This window comes from Cheilinus undulatus, linkage group 7 (assembly GCF_018320785.1).
Source record: "Cheilinus undulatus linkage group 7, ASM1832078v1, whole genome shotgun sequence".
Classification (NCBI taxonomy): domain Eukaryota; kingdom Metazoa; phylum Chordata; class Actinopteri; order Labriformes; family Labridae; genus Cheilinus; species Cheilinus undulatus.
This window is the reverse complement of record NC_054871.1, coordinates 36,972,142-36,995,028: the sequence shown is the minus strand read 5'-3', so window position 1 is coordinate 36,995,028 and position 22,887 is coordinate 36,972,142. Positions and strand designations below refer to the sequence as shown.

Genomic DNA, 22,887 nt, shown 5'->3' with positions numbered 1-22,887 from the left:
CTTACATTCAGTGAGTCCCAAGTCCCAAAAATCAAATTTACTGTGCCTTAAAAAACTATCAGTTAAAAAAGAGCAGCAGCATCTGATGAAAAGCGGATATTATTCAAAGAGTCTTTTTGAAAGCTGTCATCACCTGTTGATAAGCACTACAGGCTTTGCAGTCTCATGTGTGACACATCCACTCACACTAAGTGAACGTTTAATACTTTCGTCACTGCTGAGGAGGCTGAGAGAGCTGTGACGTGGGTCAAAGCATATTTCACATGTAGCTGTGTTGACTGGACGCGCTCTGTGGACGTCTTTGTGAGCAGAGCAGTGACGCACACACCGGCTCCAAGGAGGCCAGCGTGGAATTTGAGTCAAGGGATAGAGACGGGGGGGGGGAGGAGGAGGAGGGGGGGGGCCGACACTCTCTCAAGATTAAACCACGCTATGGTCTGAATGTGGTGTAACCAGGCAACACAGCCAAACCCACGTCAGCAACACAAACCCACTCAGGTGGAGTCGCAGACAGCTGACTGAAGCCCTTTTAGTCGAAAAATTAAAAATGAGGAAGGCTGACATTTAAGATTAGCTCTAGTGTAGTGGTTCTCAACCTTTATTCCTAAGGGCACCCTACCCACATCTAAGACGAGCAAAGCACCCAAGGACCCACTTGAAAAAGCACACATAAATTTTAATTTCTTAATATATAGACCTTCAGACACTTGTTCTTTAAAAAAAAAAAAAAAGCTTGTCAATACGCATTTTGGCAAATTCCAGTTTCACAGTGGAGTCTTCCTCGGTTGTCTTCCATTAAGTCCACTTCGGTTCAGGGTGTCCTGTATAGTGAATAAACCTCGTAGAGTGCTGGTTTGGTCGAAAAGATTCCTCAGGGACAGACAAGTGGCACACACTGTATGTCATAAAATCCCCACAGTCTGAGAGCTCTACTACCATATTATACCTAGTAAATGTGCAAACTCGTTATCACAAAAACTGATGGTAAGAAAAAAAAAAACAGCTGTACAGAAACCGCATGTTGTGGACACTGATGAACATTACGGAAGTAGTCTCATAGGGAGAAAGTTTAATTTTTTTATCCTCGGAAAAAAGGTGCAGCTAAAACACAAAGGTAATTTATATTCCAGAATTTATGGTAACTGACCAATAATAATTGATGATTAACATGAATAATTTACTGTAAGTAATTTCTCACTGCAGCTCCATAACAATGACAAACCAGCACTGTACTGTTAAAAAGTGCTGACAAATTTGCAGATATTTCCAAACTCATTTTAGCTGATACTAATAGCGATGCAGTGGTTGACTTAGCAATTTTAGGGCTCTTAGTAAACACAGGCATAGGGGTAAGACGTTTGATTAAATCATTTGGGGATTTTAGAAACTGGCATTTTAGTCCACCAACTAACTGAGGGATTATCAGTTTAATGAGAATGTCCTACTCATTAGATGCAACATTTACAGGTAGGTTTTCAAACAACAGGTGGTGTTAATCATTGATCAGGTAACTATTTCAATAACTTCCCCAACATTAGAGTAACTGACTCCAACAGCATTTCCTATTTTGATTACTTATGAGAATCAGTTTGTTTCCTCCTCTGTTATTCCCCTTTTGTGTGACCACCTGTCACTTACTCTTCCACTACACACCTAATGAAGGTCCATATATATAATATGTTATCATCTTAAGATATAGGTGTAATGTCCAATGAGGTGTCCAATTATCAGGGATTAATGGACAACGTGGTTAAGTTTGTGTGTTAAGTTGAGCCTGGAAATCAGTCATAGCTACATCAGATGTAAGAGTTAAGACTGTTTATGCCCAGCTGGTGCACTCGGACCCCAGCTGTCATTATCAGCTATAGTCTGAAGTTACGTCACAGGGCAAAGCAAAGCTCAGATGGACAGCGGCACAGGGCTGCATGACTAGAGGCACATTATTCAGCAACATCCCAGTCATCAAAGGTGTTAATTGACACTTTTGGAACTTACAGAGCCAATCAGAGTCAAGTATTTACCAAGACCACAGAATAAATCAGAGGTGGAAAAAGTAGCAACGTGACCATTGTACTCAAGTAAAAGTAAAATTACTCTGGTTAAAATGTACATAAATACATGTAAAAGTACTGGTCTATAAATTGACTCAACTGAAAGTAAAAAAAATGCATTCAAAGTTTACTTTAAATCCTGAGTACTGAGGAGCTGTACTGCAAAATATGATCGCTCCTCACTGGAAAGATCAACAAGAGAATAGATCTCCAGCTGGGTGGTTCAGGTAAAGTCACACCACCATATAATTAAAAATGTCTATATTGGTCCAAACTACAGATAAAATATACTTTTGAAAGTGTTAGATATTTTACAGTATGACAGAGCTGCAGAAACTCTTAAAAATCTGTGGATAGATTGGTCTCTTCTGGCTCAAACAAAGCAGAGGGTTAGAGATGGGAATCAAGTACTGGGTCAAGTTGACAACAGGCTCCAATTGGTTCAATCTGGGGCTGGGAAATTACTTGAAATTTAGATTAAATTGCTATATGGTTTACTGCAATTTTCAAATCATGGCAGACACCATATTTCTTTACCCTAAATGTATGTCAGTACTATCCTAACACACCTTATTTAGCAGAGGCATTCTGCTCTACTCATCATGCAAACATTTAGGCTAAGTGTCAATTTTTTCAAGAAAAGTTTGCACAAAAATCCAGCTTTACTTATTTTCTGTATGTCTGTCTTAACAAAAATGAGAAACATAAAATCATCATCCCCTCAATACAGAAGTTCATATCTAATTTACAATGAGTCACAATAATCACAATTAGGTCTTTTTTCAGAATTTTCAGCCTTCTTATGTTTGTTTTAATAAAGAATGATTTATTGCTTGTGTTTTGTTTTGTTTTGTTTTGTTTTTGGAAATACATCGATCAGGAACTTAAAAAATAATTGCATATTATATCCCAACATATACATTAGGGGAATAATATCACAGTTAAATTATTTTCCCAAATTGTATTGTCCTAGTTCAATCCATCATCCATTTACATTTAATCTTAACGATTCCCTTTTAATGCCAACACAACTTGCAACGTCTGTCGAACTGTGATTTCGTGCAAGGCGTGCATTTTTTGCACAAGAACTATTAATTTTGAACAAGAATTAAATTAATGTTCATATGCCCTGAGATCTAGGATCTAGGGACCAGCTTTATTCAGGTTCAGACATTGAAGATCCTAAGAGCAGTTTGTTTTAACTGAGACATTTCCAACAAAAAAAGAGCACTGTTGTATATTTTAGCATGTTCTCCTCCCAAACACTTGATGTTTAACATTTTTAGTTATCAAAACTGTTTATTATAGCCTGTAATTGAAGTGTGCTTGTTACTGACTCTCATTCAGTGTTGAGAGAGAAAGAGGCTCAATAAAATTTGAGCTGGTAACAGTGAAAACCTATGTAGTCTACTTTTTCCAAAAAGAAAATTCACAGGAAGGAATTAATAAGGGAATCATTAAAACATTGAGCAGTTAAGAAGAATCAAAATTGGCACTGATATTAATAAAAAATAAAGAGTTTTTTGCTGTGTAACATCTGTTTAAGGATGTGACATGAAGTCATTCTCTCTGTGTGCTACTGTGTGGCCAAGAAGAGGTGAAAAAGTACAAGAGTATCAAATAAAAGTAAAGTTATTCAGCTTAAAACTTAAGCAGAAGTAAAAGTAGCGATTTCAACATGCTCTCAAAAAAGTACAGGTATTACAAAACACTACTGAATTAAAATAATTGGAGTAAATGTGATTAGTTTCTTTTCACACTTAAAAAACATGAGATAATGGGTAAGACAGTGTTGTTTACACTAATATGGTTAAAGTTGTTATGTTTAAAGGAAGATGCTAGCCAAGCATCATGCTCAGTAAAAACCACTAGCAGTGGTTTAATATGCTCACTGACCACAAGACAATCTGTTTGGTATGTTCAGCCAAAATGGGCAATTATCATTTCATTTATTTTACTTTATTTTTATCATTCAGATACAATAATTAGCTATTAAAATGCTTTTGATAATCAAACATTGCAGGCAAACCCCCACACACGGTCTAAATCAGTGGTTCCCAATTTAATTGTTTTCTTTATGAATTTGTTGATTTTCAAGAAAAACCCAAAATTTTCCAGTTTAAAAAGTAATTTATTCATAAGACAAAGTGTGTGTTGTTTTTTACTTTAAAAGCTGTAAACACATGTGAACCAAGCTTGGAACATTTGAGATTATAAAGTCAAAATGTTGAAAATCCAACCACTATTCAGTTTGGGTTCTTGTATATTTTTTTGCTTGACACTGCTGTTACTGTAGGATTTAAAAAAAAACCAGACAATTTAAAGTTTCTACTGTCAAAGTTTAAGACTTGTTCAACTCTGACCCTCCGTTTAAAGCTGGCACACTACTGACAAATCACACAGGTGGCCGACCTGATGCAAACACAACACATTCACGCACATTTGTTCTCATGCATACTTCTCTGTTAAAACACTGCTGTGAGGATTACTGCAGTCAACTGGTGATGAGTCCATGGTTTACATTGTTTGAAAAGAGGAACACTGCCCATACGTAGGTCATGTATGTTACGGCTGCTAAAAGATTATTCATGTAATCTCCGGGCTGATACTCACCTGGCCTCTCTGCTTAGATCCCACAAGAGTTTCACTTCGAGCTTGTCGAGCGGTGATAGAACACAACTGCGGGTGTTTAACTCATAACATGTACTGTAGACAGGTAGGATAAAAAGTTTCTGAGGCAGAAAATGAAAAACTACGCTCCGTTGGTGTGACTCGCAGAGGAAGGAGACCCGGAGAGACAAACATCTGTTGCTGTCGGCTGCTGAGCTGCAGGGCTGGAACTGCTCCGGTGAGAGGAAGGCACAACAGCGCCCTCTGCCGGCGGGCTGCCAACAATCCCTACTGACCGTGAATAGTTGGTATTTTATAGATAATGTCTGGATCACATGTAGTCATTTAAGTAGCCTGCTTTTATTCTGCAAAAACAGCAGCTTATTCGGCCTCAGCCTCATACAATTTTAAAACATAGAGACAAATGACACCATCATAAACACCAAACATTTATGTATCACAAATGTTTGCAAATGGAGACTGCATGGCTAGGTGCTTGATTTTATACACCTGTGGCAACAGGTCTGATATGAACTTACAATTCAATAATTAAGAGGTTCTGACCAAATACTTTTGTCCATATAGTGCAACTTTTGGTTAATGGTGAAACTGCAGTTTTAAAAGAACAACAAAATGGAGAGCCTACACAGGTCTTACACATTAGTTTCATTAAAAAAATGTCTGGAATGATTATTGATATTTTCATAAACATATCACATGGATTAACCAATAAAAAGGGCTTATTTCAAAGTATTTTAGCAGAGGTTATAACCAGTGGTGTAGTGGTCCATGTAGAAGTGGGTACACTCTAAATTTATGTGTAAAGGTAGGCAGTTGCCTGGGGCCCCATAAACACATAATTTACTTAAACCTTTCTCCTCTATTGTGGCAGTTGGAAATTTAAAGGGTTAACACAATGATTAAAAGCATGAAATGTACAGTAAACTGGTCATGTTATAATGGCATCAAAGCCAGCTGTAAAGGATTTAATGTGTGAATATTTGTGTCAATTATTCTGTCTTTTTTTTTAAACATTTTCATTTGGAAAACACCAAAAGAGTCATTTGGTGTAACTGTTTTTCTAGCAAATATTTTATAACAAATGCTATACAAATGCTATAAAAATATATTATTAATCAACATGACCAAAATAAGATAAAAATCTGAAATGGAACAAAGATTTTTATTTCTTTAAGTAGATTCTCTTTTTTTATTGAAAAATAAAACATGCACATTTTGTATAACATATCCATTTAGAGTCTTTATTTGGACTTTTTGAAATCGGCCAGGACATTTCTATACAAAAAAACATTGCAAAACAGTCATTTTTGGTTGGTTTTTACATCAAGCTACAGTTAGGACTTTCTTAGATAAGAATTTAAAAGGGGGGGAGAACAATGGATTTCGAGGGCCCCATGCCTATGTTCACCTGTGGGTAAACTCTAAAGCAGCCAAGCTTCAGTGTGCTGTAGCCAGGCAGCTACTCCTCAGCCACCTTACCAGTGATCCTGTAAGTCTCTGTGGGCCCCTGCTCCCCACGTGTCAGCTCAGTCTCTTGACTTTCCAGCTTCTCCAGCATATCTGCCAACAAAAAAAAAAAAAACATTTTAAGGAAGACTGCATGTCTGATATGTTGGCAGGTTAAATGCTGTTTACTGATCCTTTAAATCTGAGGGCCTACATTGACAGTCAAATTACCCGTTTGTTGGCTGTCTCTCCGTCTGTACTTGTGGGAGGGAGCATAGAGGAAGATGATGGTGAACACGTAAAGGTTCCACATGCCGTAGATGCCTGTGAGGAAAGCACTGTGGACCTGCAGAGTGTAGTCTCCCCAGTGCCAGTGACCTTCACTGACCTGGTAAAAGGCAAAAATGTACTAAACCATCATAATAATACAAGAATCATACATCAAACAATTTGGTCATATTACAGGGGATTCTTACTTGGTTTAAAATGAAGAAGACGACAGTCATGGCTGCACATATTAAAGTGACCAGCATTAGAAACTTAAATCTGAAGATTATCCCCTGCATAAGCAGCAAATAAAATGCATTAGAAGTATTTACATTTTTATGCACAATGCCAAGTGAAAAGAAATGAAAAATGGGAAGCATTTTTACCACATTCCTAAAATTGTTTAGGACATTTTTTTTAAATCATACTCTTATAATCTACTCTTTTAAAGCTTTTGCTTTTATTTGTGCTTTGTGTTTTTTGGTAGGATAGCTGTAAGAGAAAGAAATTGTGGGTAGGAAAGAGTGGAGTAGAGATGGGTCAACAGGTCAGATTGAGCTTAATCAACACCCCTAAAGCCCAAACACCATAATTGTGATTTAGTAAAAAAATAAGTAAACCTTGTAATGACGTCTTCTAGCCTCGGGCATTGCAGGAAGTTGCTGTATTTTCCCACCAATGTTCCTGAACACACAACGTACCATGCCACAGAGGGAGAAGAAATACAGACAAACAGAAATCCCTGCCACAATAATGAAAGTTTTCTGTGAAGACAGTTAGGGAAACAAACATGGAGACCTACATTCCCCAGTCACTTTATTAGGTAAACTGTATCTGTTCAACTGCTCATTAAAGCAGCAGCTAAATACAAGCAGCAACCACATTAAAAGTGCAAGACTAAAGAGGACTTTAGAGGACTCAGTCTTGCAGTCAAGGATGATTATGCACTTCCTCTCTAACTTTGTGCCATTGTGTGATTATGTATATTATGTTTTTGTGTTTTGTCTCTGTAATGTTGTGCTTGTTTTGTGTGAATTTGTTGCCTTTTAATGGTTTAATGTTGTGACTGTTTGTGTGTATTTGGGAATTTTATATATTTTAAAAGCCCAGCTAGGGACGGGCATGGCAAATTAGCTCAGGCTACAAATGCTGTAGTGTGTGGCAACGGTTTACTTGCTTTATACTTTTCCCTATACAAATAAACATTAAACAAGTCACTTAAATCACCTTTTTTCTATCCTAATGCTCTGTTTGAACTTCAGCACATCATCTCAAACATGTCTGCGAGCTTAAATGGACTGGCTTATCAGATATTTACATCAATAAGCAGTTTAACTGGTATACCTAATGAATTGGCAGGTGACTTTGTATTTAAGAGTGATCATGGAAGTCAGACTGTTCATGATACAGAATAAATAACAAAAGGATACTGCCACATTTGTCCCTACCTCCGATGCCCAAACACTGTAGAAAGGGTTGGTCAAATGCACCCCCCTTCAGAGCACAAAAGAAGGATATTATATTTAGAGAAAGACAATATCATGAGCATGTGGATTTAATCATAGCAGTCGTGTCATTACCTTTCACTCAGGTCAAATATGAGGAGAACAGATGAGCCAAACATCACAAGCCCAACCTGCCACCAGTACGCTGAGAGGCGGTTCCTCTGACGTTGGTCCTAAAAGATGTCTGTTAGTTAAAAGACAGTGTGGTAGGAAAATGTGAAGTAAAGTGCTGTAGGTGACGCTTACCATGAGATGTTCACCACAGAAGACGATCCAGAAACAGAAGAGGATGGAGTAGAAGACGCCTTGCTGGACATCTTCAAGCAGCAGCATCCACGTCCACTCGAAGCCAAAAGAGAGCCACTCCAGCGGCACGTTCAGGAAAGTCATGGAGATGCCCAGAGCAAAAATCACCCTGCACAGGATAAAAACATACTTAAAGCACTCACATCAGCTTTAAAAGGACAAGCATCTTCTGCTCTGAGTGGAGGTTTGACTTGATTCTCTCAGGACATTCCTGCACTTAAGATCAAGAATATATCTGCTCTGGTCAACAAAAGATAACCTGAGGCCAGGTACAACTCTTTATTGAAGCCTTACCTGCAGCTTTGAGCTCACTGAGTGACTCGGCTGCACTCATGATTTTCACTTTTAACACCGAGGTAACTTCACAATGTATTTAAAGGAACCTTGCATATATTTCTGATTATACAATGACCTCACACATTATCACTCATGTTTATAAATCCAGCATGATGTTAATATTGTTGAATAAATATTGAAATGTTTTTTGTGTTCAGACCACTGTCGCTGATCTGACCTCACATTGTTGATCTAAAAAGAAAAGGTTGCATGTTTGATAAATACTCTACATTCAGCCATTGTTCCTTTTTTCTCCTACTTTTCCAAGAGCACTGGAGGTCTTGCCATGAGGCTGATCCTGTGCCAGTACCAAACTGTTTCTATGAAGATCCAGGGAGTGAACGCTGTCTTGATGCTGATCCACACTTTAGTGAAGCCTCCATTCTGGTGAATGCCCTAAAATAATAAAGATAAAGATGTAAAACATGGAATTTAATTCAGTACAGACAGATGATTGGAGGATTAGCCTCACCACAATATGGACGTCTTTTATGTCTCCTATACCGACGTTCACTGTGTCATTCACAGGCAGGCGCAGGTTAATGAGAAAATATTTATGTGCCACAGTTCCCAGTTCCATGAATGGTACGGGCTCACACTGATAAAAGCGGCCTTCATTTTCATATGTCTTAAAAACACAGAAAATTACAGGTTACTGAACAAGAAAACACATTTAATTATAATTAGGGCTTTAAAGTAATAATTTTTTCAATCATGATTAAACTCTCTTGTTTGTCACAATTTGAGATCCCACTATTTTGCACTTAAAACAGATTTTGTTTCATTTTGGGCTTTTGTATTTTCTTAAACTGAGGTAGTTGACTTCCTGTTTGGAAACAGACCTGTTTTTATTCTGAAAGAAAACAAAGAACTTCAAGTAGATAAAAAATTACGACATCACTTTTACCACAAAAAAATAACCTGTCATGGGCTGAAATGAAATAAAGGAACAGTAAAAATATTAATATTTGATGACACATGGTGCAGATGACTTTTGACTTCTCTACTGAGCAGTAAAAGAGTTTGTTTTTTTTTAAATGAAATGAGACATTAAGGAGCAGTGCTGTGCTAATTTTACATCACTGTGGCTACGGGGAGATGATGCAGTGACTGAGAGGGACAATAAAGCATGCAATAAAAAAATGAACCCATCAATGATGATCCCTATTCACATTGTGATTAATCAGTTGATGCTAATTATGTTCTGTTAACATGCAGGTGGACCTAAAATGACTTATCAGTTTATTAATACAGTGCATACTGAAAGTATTTAGACCCCCATCACTATTTTGTTTGGTTGCATCCTGATGTTAATCATTTCTGTTATTTTTTCCTATTAATCTATGCTCAGTACTCCATAATAAAAACATTTTTGTAAATATATTAAAAAATGAAAAACTGAAAAATCACATTAACTAAGTATTCAGACCCTTTGCAAATTTGCAGTGTAGCTCAGGTTCCTCTTATTTCTCTCAATTGTTGCTGAGACATTTCCAATCTTGATTGGAGTCCACCTGTGGTAAATTAAATTGATTGGACATGATCTGGAAAAACACACACCTCTCTATAGAAGGCTTCACAGGATTACAATTACCTATGGACCTCTGTGCACACTGAAATATGGTTGGTAATTTGCCTTGAAATTTTTACCCTGCAAATTCCAGACATGGTTAATTTGCACAAGATTAAAGACAAAGATGTCCCGCAGGATTACTACAAATTACCAGAGGAATATGTAATACTAATACTATGAGGGTAGGACTTTAGTCTAGTCCTCCTTGTGGAAAAAGGTGAAGATTTTTAGTCAGTTTTTAGTCAACAAAACTAACACTGAGTCACACTTACTTATTCCTTCTCCATCCAGACGCTGTTGGTGAGGGCTGCTGTTTATAATAGCCACCAGTATTAAGTAATGCAATTCAATGCATTCATTCACATTCACACGCCACTGACGCAGCAGTGGGAGCAGTGTCTTGCCAATGGACACACTGACGTGGGACTGAGAGAAGACCGATTCTACTTAGTGAGTCACTATTTTTGAAAATAATCATGTCACTCTGCAATCATCATTCTGTAAAATGGACAGATTGTAGTCAATGGTGGCACTTAAAAACACAAAATGCTTGTGTAATTTTATTTAATAGTGCATTTTAGTTGTGTAGTATGTAGTAAATAAACAGGTAAAGTAAGTCATTCAAAATGATCATAGAGAGAGTATTTTTAAGTAACACTTCCTGTCAAAGTTTAACACTCATGAAGAGTTCATTAATAAGAATTTATCCAGATTAACACTTAAAATCCTTCAGTGTCAAATGCAATGTAAGTAATACTAGGTGTTATACTCTTCATAGAGTTAAACATGATTAACACTACTCAGTATAACACAGTGTTAAAAATCAACTCTTAGCAGAGTTGAACTGACTGGAAATTGAACAAAACGTTGAGGGTAACTCTTACACTGTAGATTGTGGCTATCTGTTCACTGACACAGTGTTAAAACTGAGTTACACTCCTGATTCTATTATGTAGAGCTTTAAATGCAGTATACTTGATATCAAGAGAAATACATTTTCACTGTATCTCAAAATACAGAAGTACTAAAAATGTATTTATTTTAATTATTCTAATTTTTGTCATTTCTCCATTCTAGTGTTTTTTAAGTAGTTACTGCATCACTTTTTATATATATTTCTGCATTATTTTACAATGTCATTTAACTTTTAGTACTCTTGTGGTATTCTTATTTGTGCTACTTTTGAAAAGCACAAAAAATGGAAGTTGCAGTTTCTTCATACCTTAGGGATTTCAAAGCTGCACTTTAGTGGCCGCTGCTCAACAGAGTGATACTTCAGGGTCCACTCTGATCTGAGATCATCCCTGTGTGCCAGACCAGCATCAATAGTGATGGTGACATCTTCCTCTGCACAGATAGGCATAATGAAACTAAATAAATATCTAAAGCAAGACGTAAAGAAAAGCTTGGACACAAACCTATTTACATTTGTGACAAAGACATAACTCCTACCAATCTGATTGATCATTTTGAATGCGATGTCAAACTGTAAGACAGCCAGCATGTACTGAAACCAGGGGCTCATCTCCTTGTTAGGAAGAGGAACATGCACACTAAACACTATGTCATTTGCATCCAGAAGTTTAGCAAGAGGCTCGTCAAAACTGTGGATCTGCTGGCACCGGTTTGATCCCCATGGCATGAGCCAGCCAGGCGTCCTGTGGCGATTAATGCATTTGGTGGCCAGGTAGCGGATTGCACTGGTGGGACTGGGAGCTATGGGAAAGGGGAGTAATATGTCAGAAATATGCAGTTTGATGCTCATTAAAATACAAAAATAAAAAACGTTTGTTTTATGTTTGCTTCACAGGAGAAAATTATTCATAGGCTTAGTAGTCCTGGGCGACATGGACAAAAATCACATCTTGATATTTTTTAGCTGAATGGTGATTAATGATATCTCAATATCTTGATATTTTAGTCAGTAATAAGTCAAATCAGCATGTGCAACACACCAGACTACACTTTGAAGGACAATACCAGCCTAATGAAGCAGCTGTAGGGTTTCAGGACCTGTCGGCCCAGGAAATGGGCCTTTTTATATCATATAGTGTCAAACTGATCATCAATCAAAGTTTCTGAGATGTCCTATGACCTCCCGACAGAATGTCTTCCATGTTTGAACTGACTTTGTTTGCTCTTTGTTGTCACATCAGTGAAGCTGACCGTGCACTCGGTACATTCAAAAGTCACAAGCATAAAAAAACTTGGCAAATTGAAAGACAAGTGATGAAGTTGATGCTGTTCAAAATACCTATTTATATGATGAATCATAAAAGCATGACTATGACAGACTGAAAAAGAAGAAAATCGTCTTAATGTTTGGATGGACAAACAAATGCAGTACACTTGCTTTTGATCTCGTCACCAAGCCCCCCACTTCTTTGCAGCGTTATCAAGCCAGTCATGATGATTGATCAGGTTTAGTCCAGCTTCCCAAATAGCGCACCTTGAGGCAGGTTTAGGAGTACTGTGGAGAATTTCTACACCTATACGCTATTTCTACAGCCATACAGCTAAAGAACTGTAAGACAAGTCATAGAGGCTATTTTGTATGTACAGGTGCATCTAAAAAATTAAAGCTCAAAAAAATCTAAATCCACTATTCTGAAAATAAGAATATTGTGGAATAGTCTACTTTGCATAAGTGTCCTGAGCTTTCATTCTCTCACTCTGGTTCAGCTCACACAACTGCAATAATGGGGAAGACTGCTGACTTGACTACTGTCCAGAAGGCAATCACTGACATGTGGGAGAAGTGTGGTAAGAAAGGAGCACAAGTAACAGGAATGAGCTCAGCCTTCAGAGGATCGTCATACAAAGCAGATTCATGAACTTAAGGAAACTTCACAAGGAGTTAAGTGAGGCTGGGGTCAGTGGGTCAAGAGCCACCACATACAGGCCGGGCCAGGAAAAGGACTACAAGTGTTGTGTTCTTAGTGTTAAGATGTTATCAGCGTCCCACCTGGGCTGAAAAGAAAAATAACTTGATCCAGAGTGCTCAGTGGTCCAAAGTCCTCTTTTCAGATGAAACTCAATTCAGCATTTCATTTGGAAATCAATATCCCAAAGTCTGAAAGAAGATCAGAGAGGCACAGAATCCAAGGTGTTTGAAGTCCAGTGTTTCCAGTTTCCACAGTCAGTGATGGATTGAGGTGCCATGTCTTCTGCTGCTGTTGGTCCAGTGCTTTATCAAGTCCAGAGTCAACGCTGTCAGCGGTCCACCAGGAGATTTTAGAGCACTTAGTGCTTCCATCTGCTGAGAAGCTTTATGGAGATACTGCTTTCCTTTGACTTTGCAAATATGCAGTAATTTGTGTCAAAGGAGCTCCAACCAAGTACTGAGTGCATAAATGAGCATCATTTTTCAGAAGGTACACATTTCTTTATTATAAATCCTTTCTTTGGACTGATGGTTTGGTATATTCTAATATTTTGAGATGATGGATTTTTGATTTTCACGTGACCATCAACATTTAAGCAAAAAGAAAAAAGTGTGAAAATATTTCACTTTGTAATGATGAATCTAGACTACTATACTACAGGACTCTGAAACCACCTAATCTGGCACAGTGACCATCTCAACAGACAAAAAAGATTGTGTAGTCTGACCTTGGCTAATAACCAGCTGCACATCAACTTTTGCACAAGCATTGGCATGAACTACATGTTTGTGGAAAAATGCAATAAAAATTATTTTTAATATTTTAATTTTAACAGAAATTTCCCAATTTACACAAAACATTTTGATTACATTTTCTTGTGGTCATGAGACATTTTACTGTCAGTTGCTGGGTTTTAGTCCTAACATACTGGCGTTTCAATCAACATTAATGTCAATAAAAACATTATTCTTTCCTTACATCTCATTTTAAATAATATCAATGTATCTTGTAACTTAATATGTGGATAATAGTAGCTCTTTAAGTTAAACCAATTAAATTGTACTACTTACCGATGAATGCTCCAACCATGATTGAAATAATTTGGACAAGAAGAAAAAAGAAACCAAAGATGACTAGCTTCTTTGTGCTCATGTTCTCTATTATTGCTCCTGCCATTTTTAAGACAAATGTTGGTTGAGTGATGCTCAAGATTAAAAGCCTGTGGCCCCAGTAGGCGAAGTGCTCAACTGCCTCTCTTCAGTCTACCAATTCACTCACATCAGACTCTCCCCGAAGGCAGACATCAACGTCAGACAGAATGAGTGCTGAGGAGCAAGGGTGTCCTGTTTGGATTCAGAATGATACAACAGGGATTTATGATGAAAACAAAGACAAAACTATTGTCTATAAAACAGGATTCCTTTATTGCTTAAAGAATACACCTTTTGTAGCATAGGCAAGTGAATGTTCGTCTCAAAAAGTTTACTTGTCTTTACACTGAGGATTGACCACAGTCACAATGCAAATGTTTGATACTGCACCCAAAAGGTAGAAGGGGAAATAACAAATTCAGCCTGGATATCAAAGCATCTTACAAAGTTATAGGTTAATAATCCGTAACATTGTTTACACTGACCTGGAGCCAGCGAGGACAATCACAGTAGCACCTACACCTTTTAAAAACACTAAATCTGTCTGGCTGTTAGTCTGTCTTTCACCGTCTTTGGTTCTATGAGACAAAAATATTCCGTTTCTGAAAGGTGTGGCTAATTAGCAATACTGCGTGAGGTTCAAGGTAGAAAGGAAATGCAACAAAAAGCATCAGAGTGAGCTAAATTTAAACAAACTGTCCACTTTTTTTTTTACTTAACAAAAATATTCCAATATTCACAACCCTTATAATGATCCACTGCGACCACAAGAAGGAGAAATTGTTGGCTCTGAATTTTCCTAAAGCAGTTATCCCAAACCACCAAGTGATAAAGAATAAAGGATAACAAAGGTAAGCTATCTGGTGCAGAAGCCAACACTTGATGCTTTACCACCAATATTCACTGACAGATTCCAGGCAATGTCTGCCTTCAGTGCATCCACAACACATCCAGAAATCTACAAAAAATTACTTACAACATAAAGTCAAGACATAAACAGAAGCAAGTGGAAACAAGGGGGTAAGAAGAGATTAATCAAAAACTTCATTAATAGCCTCTCAGTTTAAATCACTTTCAGGTTCTGGTATCAGAACGTGTGGCAATCCCCCGTCATCTTTCTCTTCACTGCCCATTCCAATGCGTGTTATCAATGGTACACTGAGCAGTCTAATACTTCTCATGTCTCTGCCAATGACAGTACGAGGAGATGTTCATGCCAACACTTTCCAGAAAGGGATCCGGACAAGTTGAGAGATGGCATCTGGGGATCACATGTCATCCTCTTCGTCTTCGTCCTGAGAAGAGCCGGCCTGCTGGGCGGCGCTGGCTGACGATGCTGCCATCTGCGCCTGTTGGGCAGCCTGCTGCATCTGTAACCACTCCTGCTGGGCAAGCTCCGCCTGCTGCTGCCGCGCCTGTACAAACAGTGAAACCAAGACATAACATCAGACAAAGGTTTTATGCGCACTTGTTTAACTTCAGCAGAGCATAAATGTCTTTTTCACAGTCCTTTCAGCTGATTGAGGGTTAAAACTTTTCAGGATGTTAGTACAGTTTCTGATGTAATTGTCTCCGCAGCCTACATCAAGCTTACTAATGTGTCTTGAGCCCTCCCCTTGTTCACGCTATTTTCAGTCACCAACCCTTGCTCCGATTCTTCATAAACACAGAGAGGCACAGACTGAATCATCTGCACTTCTGAGCTACATATGAACTGTTCTACATGCTGCACACTTCTAGAAGTTCCTTTTGAGTTCTCAAAGTTTTGTATTAAGTGGAGTTTCTGTCTATTGATAAAGGCCGTCTGTCCATTCCAGCTACTTTGCCCAAAGAGTGCTGACCTCACCCCTCTCTGGGTGAAAATATTCTTTCAAAATGAACAGCAGAAAATGGGAGTGATGGGGTCTTTCAGGATTCAAAAAACTTAACTTGTGAAAATCGTACTATTTTGACAGTTGTTAGGTGCCCAGATTCAATGACCAGTGAGTTAAACAAAGTTATAGATACCTATGAATATCTGTTCAGACTCTCCATCAAACTGGACAAATGAGCCCACCAGAGATGCCACAGACAGACATTGCATAGCTTAAGTGTGTATTTCAATCACGCTGATTTATAAAACATCATTAATACCTTCGTGAAAGAGTGATAAATCTGTGACAGGCAGGCAGAGAGTGATCACTAGGGGTGAGGGGAAAATGGTGAGGTCAGCAGAGGTGGCAGTCATAGAACAGGAGAAAGTTAGTACAACAAACATGGCGGCACCAGAGAAGGACATTAGCAATACGCCATCAGTGTTTAAATCAAACATACGACAAACATGAGGGCGCAAAGAAGATAACAAAGTCCATTATGTACTTTGCATGCAAAGATCTGAGACCGTACAGCGTTGTGAGAAACAAGGGTTTTTGCTACATGCTAAAGACACAGGAGCCCAGGTATGTGCCTTTGTTGTGACGTTATTTCACCGATACAGACGTATGGAAACTCTTAATGGCAGTGAAGCTTAAAGCAGAGGAAAGTTTGAATACATCGGAGAGGATTGCATGAACTTTAGATGCAGGGATGTCACAGGCAGTGGATTCTTGAGACCACAACAGCTCATTACGTGACTGATGACTGACAGCTGCTGTCTCACGTTCTCCAGACTAGACAAGCGTACGTTCAACAAGCTGTGGAGCAAGAATGGGGCATTGCAGCCAATAACCTTGTAGTGGTCACCATAAATAGTACAAATTGCATAGTTAAAAATTAATCTAAGAGTACAGATTTCTAGTCATTTTCCCATTTAGTTGTATTTGACTAGACTGTACTACAAATAATTCCATTTCTCCAGGAGTGTTCAGCATTTATTTTACAGTGTTACCTGCAGTTCTAGTCAGTATTTGTTCTACTCCCATTTTCTGGAAATAAAACTGACTAAAGTGAGTTGAATATAGACCAAGAATCTTTTCTTACAAGAAAAAGCCCTTTAAAAAACAAAAAAAAATCACCTGTTCCTTTGTGGACCTAAATGCAGTGGAAAAATTGGTACAGATCGCAACATGGTATTGCAATAATCAATTTATTGCCAAATGTTTAAAGTCACAGTAATAGTGTACTGTGACCTAAGTATCATGATAATATATCACAGGGCCATCAGTTAACTCCCACCCCTAGCAATGTCTAGCTTAAAGTCAGCAAAAACGCAACACCAATCCAACATCTGACTACTTCACTTCTCTGAACTTTTCACCCAAAACACAAAATTATATTTTTTTACACTAATTTATCATTTGAAGATGAAAGATACATTGTATGGTATTTAACCTTTTTGAAGCACAAAACACAAGGCAATACGTGCATCACACTGCCATCTCTGTTCTCTAATCTACGCCAGTGTTGGGGCTTGTTTTTGTCCAAATAAGGTCGTGGTCACTCTGGAGAGCAAGAAGTGACGCTGAACCGCTCTGATTTATCTACTCTTTATAGCGAAGCTGCAGGCTCTTTGTGTTAGATAACATGCACACATGCATTGCAAATATGGTCAATAAAAACAATGTTTCACTTCTGTTAAAAAAAAAAAAAAAAAAAAAAAAGGCTAAGTCACTCTCTCACTTATCACTTGGAACAAAACCGTGTTAATATAACTGTTATTTTGGTTTAGATTTTGTTTAAAACACTCAACTTTGTCAGACAAGAATCCTATAAAACAAAGGCTTGGAAAAGGCCTGACATCTGGGTGGATTTTAATAGAAAACGTATTAAATCTAAATGTACTTGTCATGTATTATGTAGGCTGTAAGCAATAAGTAGTTTATTTTTTTATACATTACAAAAATACAGACAACTCCATGTCAAATTGGCCAAGATGAAGACTGATTCAAGAGTAGCATGAAATTTTTGTGCATGCACTTGACATCATTCATTTACCCTTATTGCAATTGCGTAGTTGTGCCCACAGAAGGGGGTATATACTCTTAATCTATTAATATCCATGTATATAACAACCTATCAAGCAAAAGGCAAATGGCATGTGCAGGAGACTGCTACTGCATATCTAGTACATCTAAAAAGAGGCTGTTTGTACTTATACTTTGACACTCAACTTTTTTCAGTTTGATCTCGCATTAAAAGGATCATTATGAAACTATGTGGAAGGAAGCAAGCTGATTCAACAGACACCACTGTCTGACTCTTTGTAAGACACTAAAGTGACCAAAATAAATATATGTGCCAACAGTAGTATGAAACAATTAGCAGTATAGGCACTGTCAGACGGCAGAGCTGTGGGCAGAGAGAAGCAAATCCTCAGCACTCAAACTTCAACACCTTCCTTCACTCTTTGCTGAGATGCTGTGAAAAGCTTAAAATGTGACTGCTGTGAAACAAACAGAAAATAACGCCTTATTTCTTTGTACCACTACTCTGTCTCTACCAGTGCTCACTTGCTTTTGACCAACCATTGAAAGTTCTCTCTCTCTCCCCCACTTACTATAATCTTGTCAGCTTTGAGTTTAGGAATGTCTAATAACTGTAGTGTGTAACTTTCTTTCAAAACTTTCTTTCAAACATTGTCAAACATATTAATAATGGATAGTTTAAAGCATGTTGCACTGCTGGGGTGTTACGAAGCCCAACTTGCTCTGATAGCAGCCTTCAGCTCATCTGTAATGTTGTCTCTCTCTCTCATCTTCCTTGAAATTCCCCCAGAGATTCTCTACGTCTTGAATTAAATCACAGGGGAAAAAACAAAGTTTTACATGATATTTTTTTTTAAGATGCACATCTCAATACCTGAAAAATGCATGGTGGTAGAAGCTCAGTTTGTCAGTGGGAAAAAATATTCTCAGCAGACCTGAGAATAGGCACAACTACTCCACTGCTGTATGGGTAAGATGTCAGCTTAGTAATAACAAGACTGAGCTACAAAACACTGAGTATTTATGTGCTATAGAATTTGGCTGCCACACTATGATGGGGCTGAAAATGAAAGTGATGAGCAGGAATCATACAGCCTGATACTATACATTATCAACATGATAAAGATGCTGAAAGACAGCAGTACTGCCCTTCTTGTAGAGATAGATGTCTTGCGCAGTAACTTAAGGAATACATGACTTGAAATTGAATGACCATGTGAGTCGCTGCAATAGACATATTGTATTGTCTCCTTTAGTCACAGAGGCATGTTCAGGATGTTGCAGAGCAGCCTGTCACAAGCAGTTGTGAGTTTTAACTCATCTCATTGCCAATCTTTAGCCTGGACTGAGCTTAATCAGGGTATGTACAGAGAATCTGACATTAACTGATTACTTTTTAAGACATAACTGCTCAGTATCTTTTTAAACCCTGTCTTTATTTTTTAACCAGTAACACTGGTGACTGTTGTGTGCATTTTTTGAGATGACTGTAAGATTAAAAATGTGGTAATATAGTCAAGAAAATGCAGATAGTGTTTGTTTATGTGCCATGCAAATAAAGCTTTCTTTAAGATGCTAGAAGTGCTAAAATTAGAAGACACTGTGCTGGTATTACACTAGGCAAAAGCTGCCTTTTATCTGTAAGCCAGTTGGCAAAAGGAGTGGATGTCGGTGTTCGTAATACCTTGGCAAACAATTCCTGTTGCTGTCTGAGCAGTTCTTCCTCCGGGATGCCCAGGTTCTCGAGTCGAGAGCTCGCCTTCCTCCTCTTCAGGGCTACGGTTTTACACTCCTGCAGGACGTCTTTCACCTCTGTGATGTATGATGCGAAACCAAGACTTTCGAGGGCTGTGGTATACAAATGAGGAGAAAGTGAGAGTATTACTAACTGAGGTTTTAAGACCATGGAGAGGAAATAGAATTGTCCCTCTTATATTCTTCAACACACTTGTTTTGCTAAGACAATAAACCCATGGACTGGGACACACCATTGATTACATGTTCAGGAGAGATGGTCTTCTTGTCGGACTTGTTGCATATTTCATTGGCCTCAGAGGATATGAGGTGTATGAACTCTGTGCAGCAGTTCACCACAAGCTCCCTGGCGTCGTTAGCCACTCTTACATTAGGAAGTGTTTCTTTAATCATCTTGTTGATAGCTGCTCTGGGGATAGTCAGGTCATCGTCGTTTCCAGAGGAAGAAGCCATCGTGGAAGACGGAGTACCACGAACCAAAAATGAAGCGCCTTGATCTTAAATTATGTACAGTTGTTGGCAGACTGTTACAGCTTTCTCGAGCTGATGGTGTAGAAGTTAACTGCTTATCCAACACAACATTCACACTAATGTAAGCGTCAACAACTAAAAGACGTTTCCCCAGAATTAGCCGGCAGTGTGAGTCGCTAACTCAGCTAAGCCTACGAGTTGAGCAATTGAGGTGCACGCCAGAGAGCTTCTGTTACACGGAAAGTGGCGAACAACCAAAAGATACAGGAACAAGAGCACAAATATAAGAGGACAAAACCGTTAATACTTCAAAAAGCTTAGCTTGCTAGCTAGCTAGCTAGTAGCTCTGGTCCCTATCGCAAGTAAGCCGCAACCATAGACTGTAACCCAGCAGACGAGTGAAACCGAAGCCTGAGAGCATGGCTAATGCTAGGCTAACAATGAAATACTCCAACCATATGTGGCTAAAGAACTGGCTGGGTAGACACCAATGGATAAAAGGAAGCCCGAACAGCACTGCGAGACGCTCTCGCTTACATTGAATAAATAAATCACAAATATGTCAAAGCTTCCGATGGCTCATTTACAGTTAAAAATATGGGGAAACGTTAGCTTAGCGTTAGCTTCATTTGTCCGGATACAACGTTAGCAAAGGGCCGGAAACAACGTCACCAACGGATACGTGAAGGTGCCATACGAATGTTTAGCTCCCTCTATTGTTCACTAAGAGTCTAAAAAATATCTTTTATTATGTTTTAACAACTTCATTCAACAAATTATTGTAGGGAATACCGTAGACATAATTTATAATATCCTTTGCAATTACGTATAACAGGGCTGCCAACTTTCCAGAAAAGTTGGGAGTGAGATTTTAGAGAGAGAACTGCATGCGCAGAGCTTTCAATTTTTTGAGTGTGCCAGCGCATACAGCTGTTTATTTATTCATGTATCTTTTTTTTTAATCCCCAAATACCAACCCGATATAAAGAGAGCATGGCACAGGGCAGAGCATGGCACGTTTTGTGCATAATGTACTATTGTGTTGACTGAAGATGGGAGTCTGAGACAAACTTCCTTTTTGACAGCTGTGTCTTGTTTATTACCTTAAACCCTTTGTGTAGTGCAGGGTACACACAGGTATATGGAGTAAACCCATTGATTAATTTTAAGTGTTTAGTACCCCCATTGTTTCAGTCCCTTCTGATGCCATCATGCAGATTTGTGCTAGGCATGACTGTCCTTACTTCACTCTTAGTTGTTAACTTCTCTCCTTGGTTGTTCTGGTGAGAATGTAAGGGTAGGTCAGTAAAATAAAGTGGATCACACATTGCTGTCCTATGGGATATATAGTAATGCAAACAGAGCTGGCTGTGCTCCATTCTATCAGCTTATTTCCCTCATCAGAATTTCACATTGACCTTTACTTCTTAAAGTCAAGCAGCAGAAGTTGCAACAGCAGTCAACAAAAACGGTTTATCCATCTCTGGATCACTACACTCTTTACAAAGATATGGTACATAAATTAAGAGCCTACCCACTTTTGCAGGCACCATCACACCACAGTCTTAAACTAACACAAGGGTTTAAATGTTCTCCCAAAAGCATCAAACTGATTGAAATGGATACATGATGAATTGAATAAATATCACAAAAATTACTATCTCCAAATGATTGATTAAGAATATAACAGAATTATTCACTAGGACACTTAGACTTGAGCTGAAAAAATAACATGGCCTAACCTAATAAAGTACTATATATTTCTTAAACTACAATGTCTACGTGAATAAATCTGGTATCAAAATAAGATGGATTTCTACAGTGATGTTAACTAAATAAAGATGGAACATGGCATATCTAAAAGATTTTTGTCAGCTTAAAAACCCTCACTCTTGAAGAGTAATCACCTCAAGTAAAATGCTGTAGCAGCCTCAAGAATTCTAATGGAGCTCATACACCATCATTTTACACTTGTCAGGATTTATCTACAAAAGTTACTGATATTTCTCTGTGTCTGAAGACAGTCTTTAGCTGTGGTAGATAGATTAAATAAATGAAACAGTGAATTGTTGGATTATTCTGTAATTAGATGGGATACAATAGGCCAAATAAAATGTCTATACTGTTTAGAGGAAGGATATGTTACTTATAATAAGCATTTATTTTTTTATTTATGCAAGTTCCACCTAGTCTAATGACATGTTAAAATATTAGTTTGAGCTTTGAGATGCTTTTCAAAGAGTTGATTAATTATGGTTAGATATTTGGATATTTATCTCTCACTTTGGGACATTTACTGTAGTTCTGCTATATTAACATAAAAAGGTTTAAATTTTTTTCCACTCATTATTGAAGCTTTTAGCTGAAAGGAGGAGGGGGCTCATAGTGGTCTTTGCCCTGGGCCTCCAAATGACTAACACCGGCCCTGCCTCACACCTGCAGCTCTCCCAGACACATCGTTCCACCCCCACCCGTTCAATCCCTGGAAAACGGCCTAACGACGTCACTGAGGCTAAAACATAGAAGAGTCTCGTTAAATCCTCCGACATTACTTCAATGAAGTTCCAGCAGTGGTCTCGTGCATATCCGCCAAGCTCGTAGTACAAGA

General features: G+C 38.2%; 3 protein-coding genes across 3 annotated transcripts in view; all 3 read right to left on the bottom strand.

The window, feature by feature from the left end:
* Positions 1 to 4,845, bottom strand: part of gng12b (guanine nucleotide binding protein (G protein), gamma 12b) — a 48,531-nt gene extending 43,686 nt beyond the window's left edge. The window contains exon 1 of the mRNA XM_041790686.1: positions 4,665 to 4,845. The gene's annotated coding sequence lies outside the window, so the exon portion shown is untranslated. The remainder of the gene's footprint in view (positions 1 to 4,664) is intronic.
* A 1,296-nt stretch (positions 4,846 to 6,141) lies between these two features.
* Positions 6,142 to 14,394, bottom strand: LOC121511705 (protein wntless homolog). Its single transcript, XM_041790466.1, has 12 exons — positions 14,071 to 14,394; positions 11,568 to 11,831; positions 11,338 to 11,462; positions 9,015 to 9,170; positions 8,802 to 8,938; positions 8,147 to 8,315; positions 7,976 to 8,073; positions 7,826 to 7,889; positions 7,016 to 7,159; positions 6,605 to 6,688; positions 6,360 to 6,516; positions 6,142 to 6,242 (listed from the first exon to the last, which is right to left on the bottom strand). The coding sequence occupies exons 1-12, from the start codon at positions 14,174 to 14,176 to the stop codon at positions 6,142 to 6,144; spliced, it is 1,605 nt and encodes a 534-aa protein (XP_041646400.1). The 5' UTR covers positions 14,177 to 14,394.
* A 6-nt stretch (positions 14,395 to 14,400) lies between these two features.
* Positions 14,401 to 20,941, bottom strand: dr1 (down-regulator of transcription 1). Its single transcript, XM_041791991.1, has 3 exons — positions 20,042 to 20,941; positions 19,738 to 19,901; positions 14,401 to 15,566 (listed from the first exon to the last, which is right to left on the bottom strand). The coding sequence occupies exons 1-3, from the start codon at positions 20,259 to 20,261 to the stop codon at positions 15,420 to 15,422; spliced, it is 531 nt and encodes a 176-aa protein (XP_041647925.1). The 5' UTR covers positions 20,262 to 20,941; the 3' UTR covers positions 14,401 to 15,419.
* Positions 20,942 to 22,887: the final 1,946 nt, after the last annotated feature.